At 44.7% G+C, this 11,627-nt stretch overlaps 1 protein-coding gene across 1 annotated transcript; it reads left to right on the forward strand.

The window, feature by feature from the left end:
• Positions 1-1,078: 1,078 nt before the first annotated feature.
• On the forward strand, positions 1,079-2,035 carry LOC134944407 (olfactory receptor 10AG1-like). Its single transcript, XM_063932985.1, has one exon. The coding sequence runs from the start codon at positions 1,079-1,081 to the stop codon at positions 2,033-2,035; it is 957 nt and encodes a 318-aa protein (XP_063789055.1).
• Positions 2,036-11,627: the final 9,592 nt, after the last annotated feature.

Below are 11,627 nucleotides of genomic sequence, written 5' to 3' on the forward strand. Positions count from 1 at the left end.
AGGACTGGTTCTGCGTGTGCACAAACGGGTCCTGCAATGTAGGAAGCAGGGAAGTAGCAGACTATCAGTAATTGACAGTTTGAACACGGAGGCACATCACCACCGTTTAGAGGTAAGGAAGAGGCCAGAGATCTCAGTCGTTGAATGGAGTATTCCTGGCTTCTGCAATGGGTGGCCTTTGTCCCCATGGGTGCCGCAAGCCGCCCAGTGATGTCACAATGATCAGATGCTGCATTCTAGGATACAGATAGGACCACTACTGCATCAGGACACGTCTACTTGTAATAGACCCCTCCTGAGCTGTTGCTGCTGCTTCCAAGGAATCAGGAGCGATAGCTACTTCATCCACATCTGGAAATGACCCTCAATGTGTACTGGCAGTCCTACAATGTGACATCACGCAAACTAGGGAACTACGATGGTTTATAAAATAAACTAGTGCTCCAAGAATGAATTAGGGCTATTATGGGGCATGAAATGAATAACTGCTGCAGACAGTTGTCTCTCAAGAAGTATTGGGACAGGGACACCTTCAATACTGTATGTTGCTATGGGGCCCACAAAGTTCTGGTTATGCCCTTGGATGTGTCCTAAATGAGGGAACCCTGATGCCACACAGGCCATATTTGGATGGGAATACCCTGGAAAGTTCAAAGAGAATTCATTTTTTTAGTGACTAAATACAAGGTTTCCATAGTGTTGTTTGTTAACGTGTGTATATATATATATATATATATATATACTCTAACCATGGTACTGAAGTGCATCCTCTAGTGTACACTAGATTAATATAAATAAGGGCTGATAAGGGATTCGGGGGGCTGCACACATCTCGGACTGACTGTACAGTAACCAGTAAGTAGAGAGAATTCCCCCTTATTCACAAGTGAAGTGTAAGCCCTGAAACTCCAGCATTGTAAAACGTCATTGCCATCTGTTGTATCTTTCAGCTGCGCACATCTGAATTCCAGTCGAATATTTAAAGTGTAATACTATAAGTAAAGCAAGCGGCAAAATTAGAACTTATAACCTACATGTCTAAGTGTTTACAGCTTTAAAACGTGGAAAATATATTGTAATGGGAAGAGAAAGTCAAACCAACATTACAGAGTTCTTCCTCCTGGGGTTCTCCGACCTATCTCTTCCATTGCAGGCCACGCTATTTACTTTCTTCCTGACTGCCTACCTCCTCACGCTGGTCGGCAATGGTCTCATCATACTGACAGTGTCTCTGGAACCTCTTCTCCAAACCCCAATGTATTTCTTCCTGAGGAACTTATCATTCCATGAACTTTGTTTTACCACGGTCACAGTCCCTAAGGTCCTGGTGGACTTTGTATCTGAGGAAAGATCCATCTCTTTTATGTCTTGTGCCACTCAGATGTTCATATTCTTCACCATTGGGGTGTCAGAATGTGTCTTCCTTGGCGTCATGGCCTTTGACCGATACATAGCCATCTGCCATCCACTGAGGTACACATCTGTTATGAGCACAAAAATGTGTTATCAATTGACAACAGGATCCTGGGTGATTGGATCTTTGGTTTCTTTTGGGCAGACTACTTTCATCTTCAGCTTACCTTATTGTGGATCTAATCGTATTGCCCACTTCTTCTGTGATATCCCTCCTCTTCTCAGCTTGGCTTGTGCCAACACATTCATCAACAAGCTCTCTGTCTTCATTGCCTGCATGTGCGGAGCCGGGGTCCCATTCCTGCTCATACTCTGCTCGTACATCAACATCCTGAACTCCATCCTCCACATACACTCGGCAGAGGGACGCCACAAAGCTCTGTCTACCTGCAGCTCGCACTTGGTGTCCGTTATCCTCTTCTATGGCACCGCCATGTTCACGTACCTGCGCTTAGGTACCTATGGATCTGACGAGAATGACAGAATGATATCTCTTTTCTATTGCATTGTTATACCGGCCATCAACCCTCTCATCTACAGTCTGAGGAACAAGGAGATGAAGGCAGCTTTACGGAAATTAATATTAAAGGTTCCCATTGCATTTACTGGTTACACTTATTGAAACATTAATTAATTCTTCTAAGAAGCAATCATATCACAGTATTTTCTGAATCTTATTACATGACTTTTGCCATGATTCCAATAAATATATCACTATGTCTAAGCTAGCACCCCGTGCCAAGGTAATGCCTTCATTTGGATTCTTTAGAATAATTAAAATGTACATTATTGGCCTCATTTAGAGCTTGCCGTAAATCCAACAGTTTTGCAAAAATCATGTTGCTTTGATTTAGAAAACAGAAAATGCAGGTGCACACTCTAAACACTAAACATTGCTAATCAGAGTAATTATAATAATAATAATAATAATAATAATTTTATTTATATAGCGCTCTTTCTCCAATAGGACCCAAGGCGCTTAACAGATACATAGCATAATATAGTACAGAAAATAATGAAGTACATTTTCATAAAATACAGAAGCATGAAGATACTAAAAGGGACATTATGGAAATGCTTGCATAAACAGAAAAGTCTTGAGTCTACTATTGAAAGATTCTATAGTTGGGGCCTCTCGCACTGTGCGGGGAAGTGAGTTCCATAGAGACAGAGCCGCATGACTAAAAACTCGACCCCCAGATGAATTACAGTAGATTCTAGGTACTGCTAAAAGTCCTTCACCTACAGATCGCAGTAATCGAGTGGGGCAGTATGGGGTCAGAAGCTGTTTCAGGTACCTTGGGCCTTGGTCATGTAATGCTTTGAAACTCAGTAAGCCAATCTTGAAGATGATTCGCCATCGTACAGGCAGCCAGTGAAGAGAGTAGAGGATGGGTGTTATGTGGCTAGAACGGGGCTGGTTGGTTAATAGCCTGGCAGCTGTGTTTTGCACCAGCTGTAAGCGCTGCAATTATTTTGCTGGTAGACCAAGGTAGAGGGCATTACAGTAGTCTAATCGAGATGATACAAATGCATGTATGACTTTTGGCAGATCATCTGAGGGAATTAAGTGCTTGATTCTGGCTATGTTCCTCAGGTGAAAGAATGAGGATTTGATTGTGGCTGATATCTGATGTTTAAGTGTCAAGCCAATAAACTTGAGTAAATTTGAGGTGCTTAGCATAATTTTGACCAAAAATAGGGGCCACCAAATGTGACCTCATCTGGTGTGTCCCTAATACTAAGGTTCTAGCCCAGGGCATGGGACCCCCTCCCCCCCCCCCCCCCACCCTCAGGCAGGTACAAGCTAACTGTGCCAAGGAATCACACTAGTGGGAGGTTTAAGTGTTCTGAGTTGTTACATTAGTAAGAAGCAACACCTATGTGTTGAGAGAATTAGAGTGTTATAAAGTGTTACATCGGTTATAAAATAAAAAAAATGTTGGGTGAAAAAAGTGTTAGATTAAGTGTTATATAATGTAGCACTTATTTGGCACCTATCTTTCTAATTTTTTTGTAGAGTGTGGAATTACAAGTCTCAACATTGTAGCAACTCATTATGTTTAGAATTTGAGTGTGCGGACCTAGCCCCACCCTCCCCTCCCTTAAATACTACTATACTGTTTTGCTGTAATAAAGCTTCCCGGGATTTGAATGCCATTATGTAGCAGCAGACAGTATTTCCCTGCAATTAAATAAAACATTAAAAAAATAAAAGATCAATGATTTATCCAGGTACAAAATGGAACACGTGGCTGGAATTTCTCCCAAGCTCTCCACTGTGATGTTATGTAAATGCTGGTGTTAGGTGGAAGAGCCCACATGGATGGAAATTAGAGATAACTATTCTAGGTTACAATAACATATACAGGGTTAGTAATTTGTCCCGCAGTGACACACCCACGACCTCCCTGGAACAGAGGCGGATTTAGACCTCATGGGGCCCTACGCAAGTTATCGGTTTGCCCCCCCCCCCCCCTCAACGGCATGCAATTTCAATCTGCGTCTTTGTCCGGTTACCATCAGGAGGCATGCACAGTATGACTCAGACGCATTTGTAGACTGGAAACGATCGCTTTCGTCCAAGGCCACCACAGCGTACACTTCTGAATCAGGCCCTATATATATGACTATGCTACCTACCCACACTACAACCCTGCACTAGATCCCTGATATGCATCCCCACAACATATCAGTGCACAGCCTGCCCACTCTACATACCCACACGGGGCGGTCAGGAGACTGCCGGTACCAGTACTGATGCCTGCATCCCACCCCCTCAAAATCCTGACAGGTGGCATGCCAACTAACAGGGACTATTCCCACTCCTGGGTGTCCACACACCCACAGAGTGGTAATAGAACCTGTGGTGAGTGCAGCTTGCCACTGAGCCTGCAAGGGGCTCTATTGGCTTGCCCCCACCCCGGGAGACCGCCGGTCGCCACGCAGTGAGGGGAGGTACATGGGGATCATTCCAACCTGATTGTAGCTGTGCTAAATTTAGCACAGCTACGATCACAGACACAGACACGTGGGGAGACGCCCAGCACAGGGCTAGACTGCCCCGCATGTCAGGACCTACCCCCCCACAAACAGCACCATGCTGTCCCGTCCCGCCAAGCGACTGCCTCTGCCTGACAATCAGGAAGAGGCAATCGCTAGGCAACGACGGCCTTCGGCTGTCTGGCATGCGCCAGCGCATGCGCACTTCTCACCCAATCGCACCACTGCGAACAACTGTTGCGTGCGATCGGGTCAGAATGACCCCCACAGTGTGCCCTTCAATATACCCCCCTTCACAGTACAGCATGTTCTTCTCTACATCCAACCCAGTCACTGGGTAGTGCAGTGATTCTCACACTGGGACACTTGCAGGGGCGCCTCGGAAGACTTGCAGGGGTGCCCTGGGTTGGTGGTCCAGGACCAATTAAAATTATTTATGGTCACTGTAATAGGCAAAACCGGTGCTGGTGGCTGCCAATAAAAAAATATGCGAACAGACAGAAGTAAATCCTGTCCCTCACCACACAACTGACCCTAAGGATGACATATAAACGCCATCTACTTAATGTAATATTTATTTGTAAATTTCTCCATAAGAACATTTTGGCCTAGGGGCGCAGTGAAAAAAAATTGTCATACTCTAGGGCGCTATGATTAAAAAAAGTTTGGGAACCTCTGGGTAGTGTGTTCTTCTCCATATTCCTCCCTTCTCTCCTTCATCTCCCCAAACACACATCACTGGGCAGTGTTCTCATTTTTATATTCCCCCATGCAGTGTGCGCCGCTGTACATCCTCCCTCCCTCCCCATCCCAGTGCAGTGTGCTCTTACTCACAAGGATCCGTTTGAAGAGCGCATTCTCTCTGGGTGGGGGGCTGACAATTGGCACCTCCCGGCTGCTCCTCACCCCTCCAGCTGGTCCTGCAAGGGCTGCTGCAACCCACTCCCCTCATCGAGTGCTGTGGCCCGGTGTCTCAACGGCTGGGACTGGACGGGTGTCACCTCATTACTTACTATTAACAGCACCGGTGGCCAGCACCGCACTACCGTGACAAAGCTCTAAATAAACTACAGTTCCCAGCAGCCTTTGTTGCCGGGAGCTACCAGCAGCAAGGGCTGCTGGGAACTGTAGTTGTAGAGCATCTTCACTGTAGTGCAGTGCCGGGCACCGGAGCTGTTAAGAGTAAGTAGTTGCGGTACGAGTCTCCGTCCTGGCCAGGCACTGCTCAGAGGGACTGGGGCACAGGTTCTACCCCTGGCAGCGGGTGTCACTGCCGGGTAGCACCCCTGGTGATCGCCATCCTAGCCAAGGGATAGATACGTACGCCTCTGTGGAGATATTGGAGGAGGGGAGGAGAAGAGAGAGGAGGGTCTTTCATCCGCTGCCCTCTCCTTCCTGGCCGTAGTAATTAAAGAACCTTACTACTTAAGAGCAGTAGGCAGCAGGTGAACTGGTTGGCGGCACTATAGTAGCAGATGGCCAGTTGCAGATTTACTGCTAGGGAATCTGGAGCTGGCAAGGCCCCTGGGACCCATCGGGCCCTAGGCAGCTGCCTTTGTTGCCTAGCGGTAAATCCGTCACTGCCCTGGAACACTGGGTTCCAGAAACCTTACGTCCAAATCGGCATCTCTGTGTGGTAATAGTGAGGACCAGTGGCAGCTCTAGAGGTGTGGCTGCAGCACAGTCCATAATTCAAATAGAGGAGCCACACCAGCTGCCAGCGAGTCCCGGCCGGTGATGTTGGGCAGCGTCTGGGGTGGCAGTTGGTGCCCAAACTCTGGAACCGCCACTGGTCGGGAGGCATGCACTGTGCGTCTCCAATGAATAAGAATAATAGACGTCTGCTTGCGTGAATATCAGCATGGCGTACCACTGAATTAGGCCCAGTATTCGGGACAAAATCTTTCTCAATTTATTTCAGTCTTTGTTTATTTTCTTAATACATTTTTTATGTTTTTCTTTTTTGATTGTTTTACAAGGAAGTATTTGGCGCTAATTCAGATCTGATCGCAGCAACTGGGTACAAATGGGTAAAACGCAGCGAATGGGTAAAACCATTTACAGTGCTGTGACACCGGACATAGTAATGGGTGCAGAATGGTTGTGGTTCTGCTCAGATGATAGGGATGAGTAAATGAAGTCAACTTCATAGTAATAATACTAAAGTTTCAAATGAGGTTTCGATTTATTATCTGTGGCAATGGCGCCAATTCGATAGTTACTCTCAGCGAGTACAATATGGGTACATAAATCAGTATAAAAGCTTACAAAATGAATACAAATGAAAACACACAATTAGCGCATGAACGGGATGATAGCTGTTGTCTCCCAGTCTGCGTCGCGTTCCTGCAAACGAGTTATCTTTTTTAAACACTTCACTGAATTATGCCAACACTTCAAATTCTAAAGTAAATACCGGTTGTTAGGAATAGCGAACCGCTAGTTAAACTTGTCATTCAAGCATTAGACTAATTACAATGCACAAAATGGAAAGCTGCTCAATCAATGTAATGTCACTCAGGTGCTAAAAGGGAGGGGTAATTCTGTGTAGGAAAAATACGCAACTAAGATCTCCGTATTATCTGACTATTATGTAGTAATATTATTCACTCGGTGTGCATTAGGGAACATATTGTTTTTTTCCTACACAGAATTACCCCTCCCTTTTAGCACCTGAGTGACATCATTATCTGATTGAGCAGCTCACCATTTTGTGCATTGTATTTAGAGAGGCATGGATGGGTCAGCATTAGGAGGGATTGCTGACTCCAGAATGCCATAGGGGAAGCCAGGGGTATCCCCAGGTAAGCTGGCTCTCAGATGCTGTAGGTGCCATTACCATGTGGCCTTACACTGGGAATTTAACCCAGACATATTTGTAATTATTTATGGGGTGGGTGTGGGGTGCGGTGGCCCCTGTGTCGGTATGGCTGGGCTGCTTCAGGTTGGCACACCCTAACACTTTATTAACACTTATGATTTTCCCTATCACTTTGTATATATTATTTTAATCACACCACTTACATAGCACTTCTGTGCTTCTTATTAACCCTTATTAATTCTCACCTGTGTGCTGACCTGGGGTGGCCGACCTGTGCCGACATCATGGAGTCCTGCACCCCAGACCCATACCTAGTATTAGGGACCCCCAGTGACGGAGAAGCCTTGTCGATCGGCCTGGGGGCTTAACCCTATATCTGCAGATATACGCAACTAAGATCTCCGTATTATCTGACTATTATGTAGTAATATTTTTCACTCGGGGTCAAAAACTGGTTAGATAATAGGAAGCAGCGCGTTGTGGTTAATGGATCTTTTTCAACTTGGACTGAAGTGCTAAGTGGTGTGCCGCAAGGCTCGGTATTAGGACCGCTATTGTTCAATATTTTCATTAATGACCTAACAGAAGGTCTAGAGAGCATGGTGTCAATTTTTGCAGATGATACCAAATTGTGTAAGGCTATAAATATAGAGGAGGATGCCGAGTCTCTTCAGAACGACTTAGTTAAATTAGAAGCATGGGCAGCCAAATGGAGAATGCGCTTCAACACAGACAAGTGTAAGGTAATGCACTGTGGTAACAAGAACAAAAATTACACCTACCTACTAAATGGGGTAAAATTAGGGGATTCTGTACTGGAAAAGGACTTAGGTGTCTTCATAGATAGCAAGCTAAGCAGTAGTACCCAAAGTAGGACTGCAGCAAGGAAGGCTAATAAGATATCAGCATGCATAAAACGGGGTATTGATGCTAGGGACGAAAGTATTATACTCCCGTTATATAAATCACTAGTGAGGCCACACCTCGAATACTGTGTACAGTTCTGGGCACCGTACTACAAAAAGGATATCCTGGAGCTTGAAAAGGTACAGAGGAGGGCGACCAAACTAATTAAGGGCATGAAGACAATGGAATACAAGGAAAGGCTTGAAAGATTAGGCATGTTTACATTGGAGACTAAGAGGGGATATGATCAACATCTACAAATATATAAGGGGACAATACACAGAGCTTGTGCGGGACCTGTTTTTGGTTAGATCAACACAGAGGACTCGTGGACACTCGCTCAGGTTAGAGGAGAGGAGATTCCGCACAATACGGCGTAAAGGCTTTTTCATGGTAAGGACAATACGTGTTTGGAATTCCCTGCCCGAGGGAGTTGTAATGGCGGAATCTGTCAACACCTTTAAGAATGGGTTAGATAAATTCCTATTGGATAAGGATATCCAGGGGTATGGTGCATAGTCATGCATTATAGTTACTATAAATAGGGATAAAATGCAACGGCTGACAGCAGCATCAGTCAGAAATTTTAGTCAAATCATCATGCATAGGACACCACAAATAGGTTGAACTCGATGGACAATTGTCTTTTTTCAACCTCAGATACTATGTATTAGGGAACATATTGTTTTTTCTTACACAAAGCCTTAGACTAATATAAACACAACATTGAATAAATAATGAACCATAAAATATACAGGTTGCAATGGCATCAGGTCATACAAACAATTCCCTTTCTACCTGTACTAGGGGATGCCGCACTACTGATTCCCAGAGACTGCGCCAGTATGTACTGTACTGTAATGCTGTCACATCATTGTTTATGCTGTTATTGCCAGTAAAGCAAATGAAAGGAGATGTAACCTGATGTAACCCATATGAATATTACGCTGAAGTGAGGAGAACAAGAAATCATATGTTATTGTCGTGATAACCCTGTCTGAACTGTGAATAAACTGCTTGCTTATGTGATGAGACGGCCTGGCGTGCAATGCTTTTAAAATCACTATGTAAAAGAAAGATTATACTGGCGCTATGTATTTCTCTAATATTAATAAACAACCGTTGATGAGATTTTAAAAAGACATGCAATTTATTAACTAAACAACACATATATCATGTAAAAAATTGGGTGTGGTATTGAAAGTCAACAGTAACTAGGTCGACAATGTCTAGGTCGACCACTATTGGTCGACAGTAACTAGGTAGACAGGGTGTCTAGGTCGACAGGGTCTTTAGGTCGACATATTCTATGTCGACAGGTCAAAAGGTCGACATGAGTTTTTAATGTTATTTTGTTGTCGTTTTCTTCGTAGAGTGACTGGGAACCCCAATTATGTTTTTAGTAATCCGTAACAATATTTATTTTGTGTTCCATAAATCTAGTACGTAATTTTCTAGTGGTGCGGCCTACATAATATAAATGGCAGCTACACCAAAGAAGATATATGATATATGAGGAATCGCAATTCATGAATGATTTGATTGTATATACCTCTTTTTTATTAGGTAATTCAATTGACAATGTTTTCCTAGTCGTATGGGAATACACTTGGCATTTCTTTTTGCCACAATGAAAGAAACCCAATGGTTTCTTTGTCAACCAATCTGAACCTTGTTCTTGTTTCCTCATATTATCATTATCTACTTTTCTCAAGAGGCTCTGAGATAAAAGGGTTTTTAGAGACTTATTCTTTCTATAGACTATTTGTGGGGCCTGAGGTAATATTTCCACCAGAGTACGATCCTGCTTCAAAATGTTAACATTTCTATTTATTATATTTCGAATCTGTCCAGCACAACTGTTGAACTTACATATAAATGAGGCACTTTTATCCTTGTTGTCAACATACTCATCTTTCTTAATACGGTATTGTAAGAGTGTGTTTCTATCTATATCAGAAACCTCCATAAGAGCCTTTTGTAAGATATTTTCTGGATACCCACACTCAGTGGCGTCACAAGAGGGGTGCGGGGGGTGCGGCCCGCTGAGGGGTGACACCAAAATGCCAGCTCCTGCAGAGTGACAGAAGCCGAATGCTGCACTGTTACATTATGTGCAGCACTCAGCTCCTGTCACTGTGTAGGAGCTGGCCCTGCAGGGACAGCACCTCCCGGGAGTCAGCCCTCACCTCCCACACCCCCCAGTGAAAAAAAAAGTGGGTGTCGGGACGCGAACCTGTTATGCACACCAGTGCCTGCAGGAAAGTACTGGTGTCAGAACTGTTATGCACTCCAGTGTCTGCAGGAATGTACTGGTGTTTGAACTGTTATGCAAAACAAATGGACTCACAGACAAACTGGGGAATATGACATAACGTATACAGAAGGTGATAGGGTAACAAAATACACACAAAGTGAACAGAGAAGCCCAGAGGCTAAGGAACTGGGTATCTCCCTTGTATTAGAACTGCTCAGATGGGAAAAGCAAGATGTTGTGTTTTAATACGTAGAGAACCCGAAATGCTGTTGCTAAGGGCAACAGCAAAACCCTAAAGGGTTACCAACGGGTGTGGCAGTAAACTCCTTGGTCAGAGATGGAATGATAGACACAAGGAGAGTTTCCACAATCCTAATTCTCACTTGCAGTGCACAGGTTCAGCTTACTGCCACTAAACTGACCCCTGACACCTAGCACAGAGAGACAGGATTAGACAGGCAAGTCTTAGAATACAGCCGCAAACTTGCTAAGTTCACAGAGTAGTAACAGAACCCCAGCAAGCTAAACAACTGACTCCAGTCTTACTGCTAGGTCTGGATTGGCAGAGTGTAATACCAAATCCCCAGGCCTATTTGCAGTAAGCAACAAACAAATACAAAGCTGCACAGTACTGGCTAACTTTCATGAACTGACTAACCAACAAAGATTCAGCAGCATCTGCTTACCCTGAAAAGAGGCCTTATAAAGCAGGTGCTGTCCACGCCCCACTCAGACCTCACAGACTGTGAGCACAAAAACCAACACCGGATCCCCTGCCGTGCACAGAGCCTATAACCACTGCACAGCAAAAGACCCGAACCGGAGTATCAGCTGCGCTCAGGTTACTCCACTAGCACTTGTCTCCCGGTTGCCATGACGACGTGGCAGCACAGGGCAGGAGACCCTAACAGTACCCCCCCTCTGACGATTGGTCAAAGAACCTCTACCACCGGGTTTATCGGGGAACTGCGAGAAGAAAGAGCGTATCAGTCTGGGGGCATGAAGATCACAACTGCGCACCCACGACCGCTCCTCCGGGCCATACTCCTTCCAGTGCACCAAAAATGACAGCCGACCCTGAACCACCTTGGAGTCAAGAATCCTTTCAACAACAAACTCCCTCTGGCCACGTATCAGAAGAGGGGAGGTCTTCCACTGGAAGAAGGATTACTAATCGCCCGTTTTAAAAGGGAACAATGAAATGTTTTATTGATACCCAAAGAACGG

The sequence above is a fragment of the Pseudophryne corroboree genome, chromosome 7, assembly GCF_028390025.1.
Source record: "Pseudophryne corroboree isolate aPseCor3 chromosome 7, aPseCor3.hap2, whole genome shotgun sequence".
Lineage (NCBI taxonomy): Eukaryota > Metazoa > Chordata > Amphibia > Anura > Myobatrachidae > Pseudophryne > Pseudophryne corroboree.